General features: G+C 38.5%; 2 protein-coding genes across 4 annotated transcripts in view; both read left to right on the forward strand.

Annotated features, from left to right (window-relative positions):
• Positions 1–7,230, forward strand: part of LOC144633479 (C3 and PZP-like alpha-2-macroglobulin domain-containing protein 8) — a 45,630-nt gene extending 38,400 nt beyond the window's left edge. For all 3 annotated transcript variants that reach the window (XM_078492481.1, XM_078492364.1, XM_078492420.1), the window contains exons 28-37: positions 454–613; positions 1,220–1,452; positions 1,665–1,820; positions 2,658–2,729; positions 2,948–3,102; positions 3,607–3,694; positions 4,042–4,116; positions 5,569–5,665; positions 5,744–5,803; positions 6,891–7,230. In XM_078492481.1, the coding sequence (XP_078348607.1) occupies positions 454–613; positions 1,220–1,452; positions 1,665–1,820; positions 2,658–2,729; positions 2,948–3,102; positions 3,607–3,694; positions 4,042–4,116; positions 5,569–5,665; positions 5,744–5,803; positions 6,891–6,901 (1,107 nt within the window). In that variant the 3' untranslated portion in view covers positions 6,902–7,230. The remainder of the gene's footprint in view (positions 1–453; positions 614–1,219; positions 1,453–1,664; positions 1,821–2,657; positions 2,730–2,947; positions 3,103–3,606; positions 3,695–4,041; positions 4,117–5,568; positions 5,666–5,743; positions 5,804–6,890) is intronic.
• Positions 7,231–11,073: 3,843 nt separating this feature from the next.
• Positions 11,074–13,475, forward strand: LOC144639900 (adenosine receptor A2b-like). Its single transcript, XM_078499199.1, has one exon. The coding sequence runs from the start codon at positions 12,399–12,401 to the stop codon at positions 13,332–13,334; it is 936 nt and encodes a 311-aa protein (XP_078355325.1). The 5' UTR covers positions 11,074–12,398; the 3' UTR covers positions 13,335–13,475.
• The last annotated feature ends 4,370 nt before the right edge of the window (positions 13,476–17,845 follow it).

The following is a 17,845-nucleotide window of genomic DNA, read 5'->3' on the forward strand; positions in this document are numbered from 1 at the left end:
CCATATGAAAGTGACGGGGATGCTCGTCGTCTCGCTTAGGGGTATAAATTTCGGACTTTGGGTCTCGCTTAGGGTGTTCTGGGGAAAATGGCAATATTTTTAGCTGTCAGGGTCTCGTTTAGGGTTGCACACGAAGAAAACAACAAATATGAGTTCTTTTTTCCGGATTTTGGTATCTTTTAGAGGTTTAAAATAGCTTTAGCCACTCCCAGATTGGTCTCTTTTAGGGGTTCTTTTACAAATTTCCGACGAGCATCCCCGTCCCTTTAATATGGGAGCCCCCCCCCCCCCCCCGGGCGCAACTCTTTACACAAGTTCAACTTGCGACTACTTGCGTTACTGTTTGGCCATGACTTCACTTATTTAATGGCATCTGATTAATGACAATATGAAATATATGTACAGTATCAATATAATCAAACTCTGTCACAATTTTCTCAATAATTTTCTTAGGACAAGGTCATCCAAAATGCATTGAACTGTTTAAGGACTGCATCTTCAAACCTGACTGATTCATACAGCTTAGCTCTGTTCAGTTACACGTTCACTTTGGCTGGTGATCAAGATGCCTCGGATTTATTCAAAGCACTTCAAGCCAAAGCCATCAATAAAGGTCAGTAGATCATTCAAGGTTTTATTTCCATTTGTGGGAGTTGATTCTTGGACCTTGCTCACCAATTGTATATTGTACGCCTGCAGTGCGTCCAGAGTACATACCGTGGAACCAGTAATAAACAACCATTATATAGTGTGCATTCGAGCCTAAGTGGCTCATTAGGCTGAAGCTTATCCTGCTTTTTATAGCGTGAAGCAGCTAGGAGTATTTCTCCCCGTCCCTCCCCCCCCCCCCCCCCCCGATGGAATGCTAGTCTATCACAGGGTTCCCTCAGCATTGAATCCACCAGCACCCATTTATACACCTGGATGGAGAGAGGCACTATGTGAGTAAAGTGTCTTGCCCAACAACACAACGTAGTGACTATGGCTCGGGGCTCGAACCCAGACCGCTCAATCCGGAGTACAGCAAAATAACCATTAGACCACTGCACCTCCTAAAACAACCATTACATTATGTTACATTTTTTGTGTGGCAGTCCGCCATTTTGCAACTACCTGAAGAAGGACAATAAAATTGCCAGAAATGTTGTATTTAAAACATTTTAACCTCAGAGAATCCCATTGTTACACAAGTTTTTAAATTTATTTAATTGTGAAACAGAGGGATTGGTGCATTGGGAAAAGGAGAAGGAGGTTAAACCCACGCCAAGTGAGTATATCTGGTGGAATCCATACTACCGTGCCCCTGCTGCAGACATTGAGATGACTGCATATGCTTTGATGACATATGTCCTCTTGGCACAAGATGATGTGTCGCTGATTGGGGAGGCCATGCCGATTGTCAGGTGGCTCACTAAACAGAGAAATGCTTTGGGAGGATTTTCATCAACACAGGTCAGTGTTGATAATCAAACTATGTTTTTTTTTCTTTTATGTTGTTTTAATAGCGAAGCTTTTCACGTTATTTTATTTGTTCCGGTCATTTTATGGATTTGTCGCTTCTTTTTGGGGCCGTGGCGCTTGTCAGAATTTAGCCCTGGCATGGCCTCTTGGGTGACGTTAAAGTAAGAGAATTTGTTGAGTTAAGAGCATTTGTTGTTGTTTAGGACACATGTGTTGCTTTACAAGCCTTGAGCAAGTATGCAAGGGATGTGTATTCCAACACCACGGACCTTACTGTTCAGTTTGGAGAGGACAATAGCCAGTTTAGCCACACGTTCAGCATCACAGACAACAACAGACTGGTGTCACAGAGAGCTCAGGTGGGTTATGTTGTTTACTAACTATGCTCTGTATCACCATCAAAGGAACATTTAAGCACGCAATGCGTACAAAGGGCTACAGCTGCTTTACGTTTTGTATGCATTGCGTACCAAAAATGTCAAGTACAGTACGTTCAAAACTCTCGTTTTTCTCGAAAATCTAAACCGTGGTTAATTTGTTAAATTGTTCAAAGAGTTTGAACTCCGCTTGTTTCATAAAAGGTGAAACATGCGATTACCAAACTGTTAACACATCCACTTATGGAAACTGTTAACACATCCACTTATGGAACTTTTTCACAATAAACAGTTTTTGGGTTGTACAAAGTTAACCTCCACATGGAAGAAAACCTTAAAATTATCATTTCTTTTGCCAAAGGAGGCATCAAAGAGATCAAAATAAACCTAAAAGGCGCAAGGATGGATGGATTAGAGACGATTGAGGAAGATATCGACTGTGCTGAAATTCTCAAGATGTGTCATCCATTTAACAAATTTACATCAGTTTTTATGTGTCTGTCGTGTTATTGATTATTAATTGCGTCAAGACATTGTCAAAGTGTTGTAAATCTACGAGCCGCTAGGCGAGTGGATCTACAACAAACTTTGACAAAACCTTCGCTGATTGCGTCAGCAACGAGTTTCATGCGTCTGTACTCTTATTGACAACAAAAATTAGCCAATTAGTGCGCAAGAATTTGCTCAGTCATTGTAAAAATCATTTGAATACAGCTACCTTTTCCAAGTAGATCTACAGTGCATCAGCTCTTAATTTACATTAGGACCGTGCACTTTAAACCCTTCTGTTATAATAAAGTAATCTGTTTTTTTTTTCAGGTGCCGTCAGATATTCTGCCAATGAAGGACTTGCCCGTGAAGGTTGATGGACAGGGTTGTGCTCTTATGCAGGTTGGTGATCCTAGAGTTGTAAGGAAATTCATGCAATTACTTGGGCACTTCACACTAGGGGAAATGCATTTTTCAACAGCTGCCTCTCGTTTTATCCTCAATGTCTGATAGATGTGTCAATACCGAGATGGATAGATGTCCCAAGTCATTCAAGGAATTCCCAAATTACAATTCTAGCAATGTTTATTATTATTTTTTTATTATTATATTTTTATTAGGCTGACGTGTCGTACAACATCCCAGATGTCAAAGAGGAACCAGCGTTTGATCTGAAAGTGAGTTTGAAACTTTCTGAAGATGTATTTGGGTCTATTCTCACAACAGAAACTGGTGACCCTCTGTGTCTGCCTTTGGACGTCTCCATCAATGCCAAGTAAGATGATTACTACTTGATTGATGGTACATTGATAGAGCGATCTTCACTTGAGTGTCGAAAGTAACTCGCGTTTGCTAAAACCAAAACCAGTTGTCACACATGATGACTCACGTGTTTCCCCTCGCTTTATGCCGCCTGCATGTATTTGCTTCGAGCTTTGATTGGTTCACTGGATTATCTTGTTCCTTTGCGATTGGCCAGAGTGATTACTTTGGTTTTGTCTTACGACACTCAATCAAAAACCGCCCTACGTAGTAGAAACACTGTACTGTACAGATGATTTAATTTTATTACTAGCCTACGAGCAGGCTCTCTCTTCAGGGGCAACGTAAGCGCTTCGGGGGAAACGTTTATTACTAACACTTTGGTCTCGGACTGCTATGAAACGTCGTGTTGCAACATGAGTTTTTCTATCATTTAGTTAGAGTTCTTGAGTGTTTACTCTATCAATTTCTTCCAACTATGTTTATAAGTTTTTTAAAAAAAATTATGTTGGTAAAGGTGGCTGAGGGAAGATTCGTCCAACATGGCGGTTATTGATGTGAAACTCGTGTCAGGATATCAGGTTGAAGAAGAGAGCTTAGACAAGGTAGGTTCCGCTTGCTTTGTACATGCACAAGGTGGCTACAAAATAACATGGCACTAGTTGATGCCCACACTTGAATTTTTGAGAAAGAAAGAAAGAAAGAAACAGGTGTAAACAGACGCGAAAGTGTCAACACTGGAATACTGTACTGTGGACAAGCTCTCCTGTGAATGTGGTCGAGAATATTGTGATCGTACAAGCAAAGTACGTTATAACTGGTTTATTGAGTTTTACCCTGGATTTGGTAGCATTTGTCTGTCACGATAGTCACTCAGGGAACAAATGCATGAAAAAAATGTGATTCCATTTGGGTTTGTATTTGAGATAACTTTTTGTCACTTGTATTTTAGCTGACGAACAATCCTAAACTTGGCTTGAAACGATACGAGATGGAGGGTCAACATGTCATCCTGTACTTTGACGAGGTAAGCTAAACATAAACATATCAATGGATGGAAAACTTCTCTGGCGATGCGTGACATTTGGTTGCTAATGTTAGGACAGATACATAAAAAATAAAATGTTACTTGGTTTTTTCTGTTGCAAGTAACATTTTATGGCACTTTTTTTAAAAAAAATTGACTAGAATATCAGTCGTAACATATTCAAGGGACACTGTTATCGGCAGTTTCACTTCAAAAACTCAAGTGCCTAAAGACACATGGAAACTACGAATAGTGGTCCAATTTTGTTAAAAAATCACCATGCAAGTGTACTGAAGTGATAAACAAGTGATATTTTTGTGATGCCATCAGGAACTTTAGATCTCAACTTGAAAAAGTCAGGCTGATTTTTTCAAGTTTTGTCCTTGTGGACTGGAAAAAAACCTAAAAGTTATTATGGCTCCCTTCTTCCTTCAACAAGTTGACCAATTTTTTTTTTATATCTCGATCGTGATGTGCTAGGTTCATTTTATATGCCAGAAGACCTATTCGCCAATTTTAGTACTTTTTACCAAAAAGCGCTAGTATCCCGTTACAGTGTCCCTTTAAGGTCGCGCAGGACCCTTGCTCATTAATATATTCATTAGTCAAATTTCTTGTTGGAGTGCTATCTTGTAAAGCTTTAATTCGCTACATTTTGAATATCGATTCCTCTAAAATTTAATAAGGATACTAAGGGATGATGGAATTACATCATGATTGTCCTTTTACTGAGAGATGATCGTTGTCTGTGATGTTACAAGCCCTTAAAAGTTTAACTGAAGATAATGCGATTTTGTGTCCAATTTTTCAGCTAGCACAGCGCACCAAATTAAATGATTATATAGCTTAGTGATAAATCGTAACTTCTTTTGTGTTCCCACTAGAACGAAATTTTCGATTTCAAAAACTGCTACAAGTTAATGGCTTCTAAACTTTGAAACATGCTATCTTCATTTTGAGAAGAAAATTTAAAAATTCGCTCTAGCCAGAACACAATAGAGTACACCAAGTTTATGTTCCTCGCGAATCAACTCTTGAAATTCTATATCGGCGAAGAAAACTTGGACACAAAATTGAAGGTTTTGAGGCTTCCGAAGAACTTCCGAGACAATGTTTACAACAACGTGAGATATATTCAAAGCTGTGAATCTATTTATGATAATTTCCTATGTTCCAGCGCACGTGGCACAAAGCTGAAAACAATAACTAGTAATTAGTAAATAATAAAGATGGTAAATTTTAAGCTCGGTACAAAAGAGTTTTAAAACAAACATTCTCATGAATATTTCGTTTGTTGTCGTCTTCAGTCGTCGGCAGTTCGTGCATACTCTTTAAATAAATACATACTAATGATTGCAAGGGTCCTGCGCGACCTTAACAGACTTAAACTTATTCTGTTAGCTTGTCGTGGAAGCCAGTACAAACGTGTACTATCTTTGGTTGTTTTTGCAGATTGACAAGGTGTCGTTCTCGTTCAAAATTCACCAGTCGACTATGGTGAAGAAAACCAAACCAGCATCCGTCATGGTGTATGATTACTACGAAACCCGTAAGTAGTCTGTGATGGTTGTTTAGGTCTTGATCAATCCTGTTGCAGTTCTGACCGCCTCATCTCCTGCTTTTGTAGATCTTTCCGCCACAGTGATGTACAAAATTACTGAAGACATGTGTGGGTTGGATCCCATTGGTAAGTAGTGAAAATCTTCTTATTTTATTAGTACGTTGTCACCAATATCCACAAACAAATCTTCCTCACTGATCTCCATGCAATTTTTCGGTATTACTTGGGAGAATTTGTTATTGCGGTTTTCAGTGAAATGCGAACTGTGTAATTCAAAATCGAACAAACGATTGCGTTTTTCGTTGCCGTCAATCATAATTATGGCGACAGCTAACGAACCATGAAAAACAGAAACAGACAAAATGGATCGAAATCTACCAATCACAACTGACAGTCGTGACCTTTTGACCCGATTGAAGTGAACTTCTGTTTCCCGATGGGTCCGCTTAGATCATCTTAGCGGACCCATCGGGAAATCAGTGATTGACGGCAGCAAAAAGCGTAAACCTTTGGTTGAGGTTTGAATTTCAGAGTTCGCATTTCACTGAAAACCCAATAAAAGATAAATGCAATTTCCCTTTGGAGATAATTTTGATAATTCTCATAACCTTTTCCCTTGATAAAGTATTGCTATTGTTAGGAGAATTTTGTCGTTGGTCACTCTTGAGGGTTACCCCTGTTAACTTTCAACTCGTTCTGACTATAACTGACGTTGTTATATAGCCAGTCCCTGTTGTTCAAAGCGTGGATAACAATATCCACTGGATAAATCACACTTTCTAGTGGATAGCGTAGTTTGATTTGTCAATCCTTATCCACTGGATAGCGATTTATTCGGCGATTGGCGTTACTCACCCTTTGAACAATTGCGCCCTGAAGATTATGTGGATCTAAAACGCCCCCTCATTGGCTGTTTCTTAGTCACGTGGTTATGACTGCATTTTAGTGTCTTCCGCGCAGGATACAAACAATTCGAAAATTTTCGGAATTCTTGTAACGTTCTCTCTTTTAGCTTTTATAATTTGATTATTCGCTGTAAAGGAAAGACCTTAATGACTGGTCTTCTCTCGGAAAACTAGTCAGTCTTGTTTCTCTCGATGTTTTCCTAGACTACCTCTTGGGAAAAGTCGAGATCTCCGCGAAACAAAACTCACTGTTTCTCTAGAAACCAGTCAATAATAAATGAATAATATTTTACCCACGCTTTTTGTAGATCAACCTTGAAATCAGACGAGACGGCCTAGACCAGCTTCAAAACTCCAGCGCTGAAAGCTGAGAATTGGATTTTGATCATATCAACTCGTTAGAGGATTGACGATCTTAATGATTAGTTTTGTTTTGATTTGAAGTAGTACCAGTTGTAGCATTGATAGGAGTATTTATTATACTCAATTTTGTGAATGATAACGTAAGGTTTTCTTATAATTTTTGTATTCCCACTATAAGAACTTAAGATTTTAAGATTTTGATTTTAATATTCCGAAAAAGATGAATTTAAAATCTGTATTTGGTGTAGTCGCAAAGCAGAATAAATTTTAAGCTTATTTGGCTTATTTGCTTTGTTTTCTCGTTTGAGTGAGTAGGGAAAACTTATTACTTCCACCACACTTCTTCAGAACTTAATGATCGGCTGAGTTGACAAAAAAATAGATATGTTTCGATTGGTGTGCCAGGCTGACATCTGGTAAGAGTTCTTATGGTCCTGTCTCAGTAAAATAATTTCCGTAAGATTTGATTTGTGACTTGTTAAAATTGACAGTCTATAAACTTCAGGTAGAAGTGACTGAAAGTCATACAGTTGGTATGCTTCAACCGGTTTTTTTGCCTGCCATTGTCGCAAATTTGTAAGGGTTCCTCATTTTTAGGTTATCTTTGATGTGGTGTAACTTTGTTTGTTAATCTAGTCAATATCCCAGACCCTGTGCCTTTCCCTTTTTTTTTTTTGTAACCTTTATCCCATGTCACAAACCACATTACTTGGCAACAAATTTTCCTTTGTTTTCACGGCGGATTAAAGCGATGTTTTGTTAAAAAGAAATTCCTGTTTTAAATTGCATTTACTGTACGTGAAATTGTATGTACACCGTACGTATTGTCCACGTTATTTAAGAAGTTGTTAGGCAAAATCCACTTTTTATTATAGCACAACTTAAGTAAAGCGCGCGTTCTGATTGGTTAATTTAACGTCTATTATTTGCCCATGGGTGCACGCTTGAGGTGCACGCTGACTTATGCCTTCAACCTGAGCGCACGCGCTGATCTGACGCGACATGGCACAAGAAAGTGCCACTACTTCACGAATTTTTACACGTTTACTCGATTTTCCTGTGAATTTGAAAAGAGAAACATAAGGAAAACCATTTCTCTATAATGCTGAAAGACTTTGAGGTATGATGCAAGTTTGAAATAATTCAAAAGTTTGTTTGTTTGGTTTTTTTCTTTTTCTTTTTTTTCGTCAGCGTTTACGCGCGCACTACACGCAATTGTTTAAATAAGCGCGATCACTTTTACCTCAAAGAAACTGTAATTAATCGCCTAAAAGTTGTGCTATAAAACAAATGGTAAACGTCACAGCGTGCACTATTGAGTTACAGATGCACTTGGGAGGTTTGCTAAGCACTCAAGAAGCAAGAGTCGCCCTCGGCTATCGCCTCGGGCGACTCTTACGCTTCTTTCGTGCTTAGCAACCTCCCGCGTGCATCTGTATGTTGACGTTTACCATTTGTTAATTATGTTACAAGAAAACCTTACACGGTACGCATTGTTGTCCTATGCAAGAAAACCACCTTTTGAAATTATTCACAAAAAGCCTTGTGGTCGTTTTCGGAAAAGTGTTTTTTGGGCGAAATTTTGAATCTATTTACAGAAAAAGTCTGTGACCGTAATAATTGTGCTTTTTAATTGGAAGGTTTTAAGGATGAATTAGTTTAGGTTTCGAATCTACTTACAGAAAGATCGTGACCGTAATCAGTAATGGTGTTCAATTTGTAGAATTCGTTCATTCTGTACATCGCTCGTTCTGTTCTTTCGATAATTTGTGTATATATTTTATTGTGTTCGAACAGAAACCCATAATGGGTTCCTGGTTCGAATTGATGATTTAGGTGAAAAACGTTCGGCTAGTCTAAGGTCCTACTGCACTATGGGTTCAACTAGCAAAACAGGTCACAATCACGAGAAGCATCACCAAAACTAACTATGCTTTAACAGGAGAAATGTGTATAATCAAATATGTCTGCCAAAAATCAAGGTAATCGTTTTCTATTCAGTATACTGCTTTCAAGTTCAGTACATTATTTGTTGTTGTTAACAAATAAATGTTATTCAATGACTGGTTGGCACTGTTACGAACCACGGCACGATGCCATTACATCGTGAAAATCAGCTTGCACGGTCACTAAACCGTCGCTGCTACCAAGATCAAAGGCGGCAGAGCCTTTAGTGTTCCATTTGATCTTTAAGTGTTCCAGATGCCGCCTTTGATGTTTTAATACAAGTTGTGACACCTTTAAAGGTAATTTAACGTCGGGGAGGCTGCTGTTTCATTTTATTAAAAGTCTTAAAGGTGTCTTTGTTACGCTGCAAGACTTTGGTATAATGTTGATACCTGGTAGCACGAGAAAGGGTACGACTTTTTAAACCTAGCGCGCGTGCTCAAGACAGATGCCGCTTGTCCATTCTCGTACCTCGAGTCTTCGTTCCTTCTGTGCAGGTTTGAAGAAACGAGCGCGTTTCCTGTTGGCTGGTCAAAGGGAACGAAGACCCTGGGAACGAAAATGCCGCTTGTCAACTGACAGGGCAATGGCAACAGGATTGGTTTGAAAGTGGAAAGACGTTAATTCGAACGCCTAATGGTTAGTTTTGAATTACATGCCAGAGGGAAACTGGCAGCCCCTGCTTTCGTGTCGCTTCAACAAAAGCCGAAACTTCCACACGCACGAAGCACTTTCACTTATTTTAAGCAGTCTAATTACTCTTTTGTGTCGTCTTTGTGTAGAATGAATCAGCATTTTACTGAGTTTCTTTTCATTCTCTTGCTGTTTCGAAAACAAATTTTCCCACAAATTTGTCGGAAAATCTGGAATTCATGCAGATTCGATCTTGTATATGTTGTTTTTTGTCTATATTTTCCCAGAAACGTCTTAAATAAAAAGATGTTTTTTCGTAATATTTTCTCAGCGTCTCTTAATTTTACTGTATGTTCCGTGTTTTTAGGTGACAAAAACTCGGTCTCGTTTATCCCTTGTTCTTAAATATTTGATTATAATGAATTAAAAATAGCTGTGAATATGTTAACATTATTCAAACCAAATTGCTATCTATCACTGACGATGTGATGCTTCAAGTTGTTTTAATCGGTAGGAAATATTTGTCGAAAAAATTTTATATGCATTGCCAATTTATTCCGTGCTTACCAAATAAAACAGTGTCAAACACTATTGTTTTGGTATTTTCAGTTTCGAAGTGAAGCGTATAGCTTATTGCTTTCATCACGAGCCAATTTTTATATTTTAATAATTTTTTTTGGCATTTTCTTACTTTATTCGCCACTCGGTTCCGCAGCAACCAATCAACAATTTGCGAGTTGGGTCGAAAACAATTATAACTTAACACTTGCGACGAGCTGGCTGCGCAAGCCTCATCATAATTGCAAACTTTTAATATAGTAAACGAAACAATTAAAGTAGATTTGACGAGGAAATAAGGAATATATTACACTCTGTTTTCTCTTTCGGAACACTGAAAGAGTTTTTCCTGTTCGAAACAAAACGTACAATAACAATATTTTGGGTTCAAAATTATTAGCTTATTTTATATTTATTTAGGAGCTCTTCTTCAAAATTTTCGACACAGGATAAATTGTGCAAATAGGGCGATCAATTAAAACGTTGTTGCGAAGAAAAACCATCATCTCGTAGAGTTTAATTTTAGCAACCAGTTGGTATATAATTGAAAAGATTTCGAGACCTAATATTTAACATCCTTGTCACGTTTTTCCAAGAACATCAGTGAAATGTGAAGGTCAATCGATTACAAAATCATGTGGTTGTAAGAAATACTGTCTATGGATCGGACAATTTTTTGCATGTTTTTGAAAACATATTTTTCCGTGTTTGAACGGCAAAACCTAATTTTCCGTGTGTAAACGGAAAAATATACTTTTCCGTATTTAAAATAACAAAGAAAACAAAAGGCTATTTGGAAACGTTTTTAACGTCCTTGGGTCGGAAATTCGACTTCAATGAGTTAATTGTTCTCCTTTCGGACAGCAAATAGAAACATGGTAATTACCATAGACCTTCAAATAAACAAAAGATTTGAAATGTAATGTTTTATTTTCTTTCCATGTTTCCAATTTCTTGGGTAAATTTGCGGTGTAAAAATGTTTACAGAAGAAAGCTAAACAGAATTTAGTGTTTTCCTTTCCTACAACTATGAATTCGAGTGTGGATTCGCAGGTTACCTTTCCATGTTTATTTGACATCATGGAGGGTCAAACAATTAAACAATTTAATTTTTTTTTTCGTTTGTTTGGTTACTTATGTTTAAAGATTAGGTCTAAATATTGCTTCGTTGGTAGCCAATTTTTATCCTAGTTAGCACAATAGGAAAGCAATGTTTGAACGATCGAGAGAAAAAACGTGCATCAAATAACATTAAAATAAGCATTAATTCACAAAAGGCGTATTGCATAAGGTCGTTCTTCGCCGCCGCTTATTAAAATTGTCGCCATTCTATTATTGAATGGGAGCCAAATTGGACAGCCCCTACCCAAATGGAATCAATTCTGATTATTATTCGACCACCCGCCGGCTGCGCACATGAATAAATTTTCGCGGTCTCCTGGGGAAGCTAGGCGTGAAAGATTTTCTTCGGCATAAATTAGTCGTCCACAGAATAAACATCCGGAATCGTGGAGTCTTGTAGACCATCACGGAAAATTTCAGTGGCACATATTTTATTTCAGGAATCAGCTGAAGCAGGTGGGCCTTGAAATCATCTTTCGCTCGAGATCATTTCCACCTTTTGGTTGATGTAAATGGGAGTGTGTCTTCCGTTATTTCGGTTATTTTTGCATGAGGTGACTTCCCTGCAAGAGATCGGCTTATACCCATAATTGTAACAAGATTGTGGGTTTTGCTACACTGGTAAACATTCGAAGATTATCCGGACTATCTTGCCCTTCATTTTAAGTATTGGTTTCGGTGACCCCTGCAGGTTTGGCGAAACAAACTTTTTCTCCTGAACGGTTCGAAAGCTGCCGAGAATTGTTGAGAACGTTTCAGTTTTGATCCAGTTGTGAAGACTCAAGATTGACTTTGTATGCATGCATGGCAGGCCGTGTGTATTGTTTTTTGTGGTGTTAAAAACTGTGAAAGGATTAATCAGCGCTTCAATAACATTGTGCCACCGTTTAACACCTTTGTTATTTACTGGTTGAACAATATCACTCAATCCCAGAAAAGGAGGCACGTAGTTGCTACAACTCACTGGTTCGCTTATCGATTTACGCCGTGGCTTTGAACCTTTGTAAAAACTCCTCTGAGACTGCTAAACACATTGGTTCAGTTTGCTCTTGATCTGCGCTAATTTTGATTACGATTACTCGCAGCACCGTGGAACTTCACCACACCAAACTACAAGGATCTTTCTGTGCTTTGCTGTGCGTTTACACCTGCGAATTTTAGAACCAACCCTGGCGGCGAACATTGCACCAGACATGAGCGAAAACCTAGCTCTTACGATAACTTTCATCATATTGTCGTGTTTAATTGTCGCTGCTAACTTGACTGTGTGTGCCATAGTTTACCAGCGAAAGAGCATGCGAACGTACACAAATGGGTTTGTTGTATCGCTTGCATTTAGCGATCTGTTGATTGGAAGTGTGCTCATACCCGCCGCGCTATCTCATCTAACTTCGCCCGTCATGGACTACTTAGTGTCGATCACGCTTCTCTCGGGAGTGTTCAACTTGGCAGCCGTGACTTTCGATCGTTACGTGTCCGTGTTAAGAGCGTTAAAGTACGAGAACATCATGAGAAAGAACTTCGCGAGAATGGTTACCTCAAGTTGGCTATTTGCGCTCTTCATATCTTTAATCCCGCTGATCTGGAGCACAGATACTACCTTGCTCGTGCACAAAATCTACGTCCTTAGCGCGGTGGCGCTGTGCGTTTTACTACCGTACGCGATGATTTTTGCAGGCTACGTCAAAATATTTCAACAAGTCAAAAGAAGTGTCAAGCGTGAGAAAGCCATCACCGCTTCAATAAGGAAAACTTTGGACCGTAAAAACAAGAATTCTTCGGAAGCCAAGCTCGCTCAAGTATTTGTAATAGTAGCTGTTATGTTTGTCCTAAGCTGGCTTCCTGTGCAGTATATGACGATCGTACACGAGATAGGACATCCCGAACTCATTCCGACCGATCTTAGCATCGTGTCGCTATTCACTATCGCGCTTGGCTCGCTCGTCAATCCGATTGTCTATTCGTTTCTCAAGCCAGACTTTCGCAAATCCATTCGACATATCATCTTCCATCGCCGAAAGCGTTTCGCCGGGAGAGGATCTGCCGGTACAAGCTTGAAATCGACTACGACATCGAGCTTTAAATCGCGTTTCACTTTCTCAAGGAACACCGCTAGCACGCGTGTTTAATTAATATCAAACTTTAACTCTCTGAAACGATCAACCAGGATTGATTACATGTTCGATATTGTTAAAGTTGATTTTTTTAAACATCACCGAAAAGGTAGTTTGTGTGTGATAAACACGATTTGAGGTAATAAAAACAGCCTTCTTTCATGTAGTTATGTTTATGTCTTTTAAAACGTCAACCTCATCAAAATATGAAAACAAAAAGAGAAAGGTATAGCCCCAGGAGTCCGAAATGGTGCCTTATTCACCTGTTTACTGCCTGTGCTAATCGAATTATTGCCTTTCTCAAAAATTTACAATTTGCGTATTCTCGCCTCGAGCGACACGATTGCGGCCTTCGTTGCTCGCGTGATTGGTGCGCTCGTTTGAAGATAAACGATTTTAAAAGTCTTCTCGCCCAAAAACACATTAAAAGCGCAAATGCAGGATTACTTTGTGAAAAGAGATAACCTTTGCTAATCAGCTTGTTTCGGCTTTAAAAACTAAAATGAACGTTTCAAAGGAGTTGATTTATGATGTTTTCACGTTCTAGTCATCACGGCTAGTCATACTTATTGTTACTTCTTCAATTTGTTTGCGGCGAAATGTTTTATTGTTTACACGGGGAATTGAGCTTTTATTTCTTATAAGGTTGCAGTATATCAACCCCCAATCGATGATAATTTGGTTGTAGGTACAAAAGGTAATTATATTTCTAGTTATTTTTGGCATTATTTCCTTTTTCCCCAAACAACATCGGTAAAAATTGATGTGTTAGGCAGTTAATGAATATACTCGCTTTGTTTTGGTACACAACCCGTACGTAACACTGATATATTTCTTGTATTCCTATCCCCCAGTATGCCACCTTGCTTGCAACAAAAACCTGCTTTCAATTTTAATCAAAGTGAATGTTATAAAAATTTAAATTTACACATTCACGGGAAATCTCAGTTAATTTTAGCTCCACCAGGCGATACAGACCGTATCTCCTGCTGAGAATCTGGGAACAGGTGGTTTTTTTTTAAAAAAAAAAAATACTCGGCGCCTCGCACTTTTTTTCAATGAAGTAAAAGCTTAGTAGTTGCCATTTTCCTTTTAGTTTATACAGAGTGGGTAAAACTCTGTTTACTTTCACTGGCCTCAAAAGTTAGTCTTTGAAATGGCGGTGACATGTAATTAACTGATTATTTCACCTTCATCAGTAATTATTCTTTGTAAACAATTATTAGAAAAAAGCTTTTAACGAACATTTTATGAAGTCGAACATATCTTAAGGCCGGCGTGCCGCTCCAAGACCCTCGCATATTTCAGCTCGTGTTAATCTTTTCTTTTCAGAAGTCTTAATATAAAATTTATCTAAATGTTTGGGGGATTGAAGCGGAATGCAATTATTCAATTTCTTTTTCGATCGAAATTTGGAAGTCGTTTTTCTGCGACTGGTATCAAGGTAGTCCGAGCTCGATATGTGAGTATTTGCTGTATGTTATTACGTAGACTCGAAATATAAGGATTGTATGGGGAGAACGGTTGTACATTGTATTCAAACACTTCAAAATATCACCGAGTTTGAAATAAAAAATATATATCGTATCTCGCTTCAGTTGTTTGTCTTTATGTTTCCGGTGAGGTTTTTGGCTCAATTTATAGCTAAATTGGTGGTTTTGAAGGGTATAGAGGGCAAAGTAGAGGTACTGAAAACTGCCAAAATAGCCATAAATTGATCCAAAAACCTCACGGGAAACGTAGACAAACGATATTTTTTATTCCATACTCGTTGATTCTTTCAGGGTTTTGAATACAACTGTTTCGCCCCATACAAATCACTATCTTTCAAGTGTTACGTAATGACATTCGACAGATACTCGTTTATCGAGCCTGGGCTACCTCTGCCAGTACCGTATTTACTCGAATTAAACGCCGTCCTTAAATAAGCGCCACAGATGGAAGCAAAATTACCGATAAACGCCGCACCCAATCAGAAGAATGCGGCGTTTATTCGAGGATTATAAGAAAAAAACAACAAAAACCAAGTACGGTACAACTCGGTAATCTAAACCATCCTTGCACAATCTCAGCAAAAAAGCGAGACAATAGAACTTAAAACATTTTTCAGTTTCACATATTTACAAATGATTTACCATACTTGTAGTCAGTGATTTAAGAAATATGATTTTGAAATAAAAGCTGCCCTCGAATAGACGCCGCATCGGAAACGCGTTTAATCGAGTAAATACGGTATTTATTACCATTCAAACATTCAATGCTGCTGTTATTAGCCAAGGCGACGGTCCTACATATCGGCCCAGGGGCCCGTTTCTCGAAGTTCCCGAAAAGTTTTCGCACCCGAAAAGCCATAGCGTAATCTCAAACCTCATAATTACAAAGCTGTTTAATTCCATGATACTTTTCATATGAACAGAGGTTTGCTTAAAACAAAGTTTCAGGCCCATACACTTCTTTGTTTTTTTAAAAAATACAGATGATTTAAAATGGCTTTACGGGCCCGAAAAGTTTTCGGGGCTTTCGAGAAACGGGCCACTGGTCCGTCGGTACAGAAAAGACCGAGGGCCGATTTCTCCCAGTACGATCCCAAGAAGCTTGGTTTATAACAAGAGGTTTATTACTAAACTTTATGATTGAAAAAAAAAACTTTAAAATTTTTAGCCGTCCAATACTTAAATAACAAATATTAAAAATATTGGACTGGCAATAAAAGATTCTGATTGGTTGCTTTTCGTGTAATAAAAAGACGGCAGTATTCACTTTTCGGTTTTCAATATTCATTATTCAGTCTACTTTAGCCCAGAAATTTTTTTCGGTTATCTTTGACTCGATCTTCGCAGTTAACGAAAGTGATTGTATTTAACAGGTCATTGGGACTACAGTATTTCGTACTGATGAAGAGATTAGTATCGAAGCGTCTAACGTAACATGCAGTCTTGGTAAATGTTATCGCTTTAGGGTGGTTGGCTTTTTTAATACATCGTCCAACAGATCTCGAAGCCTGAAAGACGAACGTTCCTAAGTGCGATTGACCGCCGGCCAAAGTGCCTTTAAATACGCTTCGGAAATGGTTATCGTTTTGATATTATTAAAGAAATATTAATCATTTATCGAGAATACCCGGGAGAGCGATAAAACAATCACTCATAACTGCAAAACATCGCTTTTGATGTAAAGAAATATTCAAGCTTGTTTTTAGACTTGCTTTGTAGTGCCATTTTAAGATAAACGAAATTCTTCAAATAAGCGCCGCATCGGGACTGCGGCGCTTATTCGGGGGCGGCGCTTATTAACTTTTTTGTCCCAAATGCAGCGCTTATTCGGGGGCGGCGCTTATTCGAGTAAATACGGTAAGGTTCTTTATACTCGCGGGTTTTTACTGTACTGCCAACGAGCCAAACATCATATGGATAAGCATCGCTGGATATTCATTTTCACTTGTCTCCTGCCTGCCTGTGGGCTACAAGATACTAAAGGTTTTATTCCGCGATACTACACCTTATATGATCTTATATAGCTGCGCAATAAATGCCGTACTAAACCAAGCCTGTTCCAGGCGTTCGGTTAGTTGGGGAGGGAGCAGCGCCAAAACAGAATAAGTGCGAAGACTGGCGAGTGGAACCTCCCCTAATTTTTCGTTCGCCGTTTCTCGCTCTGCTCCTCAACTAACCGAGCGCCTGGAAGTGGGAACAGGCTATACTGAACCGTCCAACAGCAGATATACTTTACTACTAAGGCCAAGAAAAAAAACAAAAGTTTCTCGTCCGGATTTCTATAAAAAAAAAGAGAGCGGGCGGGCGCTTTTTTTTGTTTTTGTTTTTATTTTTATTATTTTTTTGCATTCTTTACCTCTGTTGTTCGAATAGCGATGTTTTTTCCTCCATCGTCAAATTTTCCAGAAGCGAACTTGCAAAATAAATCCTGCAAAGTAATTGGCCTATCCAGTACAAATTTTGGCTTGATTTCGTATTAAAATGCAGACAAAAGCCATGTCTTACAGAAATTTTAAATAGGTACAAAGTAAAAGTAACGCCTGTTGGTTTTTGTTCATTCCAACTTTTCCAATGACAATTAATAAAAAAATAAAGGCGGCCCCAAAACATGAAGCGGGCGGGGACGAGAACCATTGTTTTTTTTTTTCTTCTAAAAATAACAAAAAAAAAATGAAATGTGTTGTCATCGTCGTTTAAGCCTGTCTAAACTTAGTGAGAAGGATATTGAACTATAAAAAATTTGCATACTGATAGGATTTGAATATCGAAAGGTTTATCTCCAATTTTTTTTATTTAGAGTTCTAGAAAAATATGACGAAACCGACGCGTTAAACTGTGCATGTGAAATGACAGGTATTACAAAATTCCCAGGCTCCCACATATGGGGAACGGGATCGAGCAAAAAGTGACTGAAAAATTTAGCGTTGCAAAACGAAAATATCGGTGCTAAGTCTGCTAAGTGAGTGAAGAAACTGTTTTAGCATGATTTCAGCGTTTTCTGGCAAGCTGCACACCGATCGCTTATAAGTGTCA

Source organism: Oculina patagonica, chromosome 1, assembly GCF_052425735.1.
Source record: "Oculina patagonica isolate OP01 chromosome 1, crgOcupat, whole genome shotgun sequence".
Lineage (NCBI taxonomy): Eukaryota > Metazoa > Cnidaria > Anthozoa > Scleractinia > Oculinidae > Oculina > Oculina patagonica.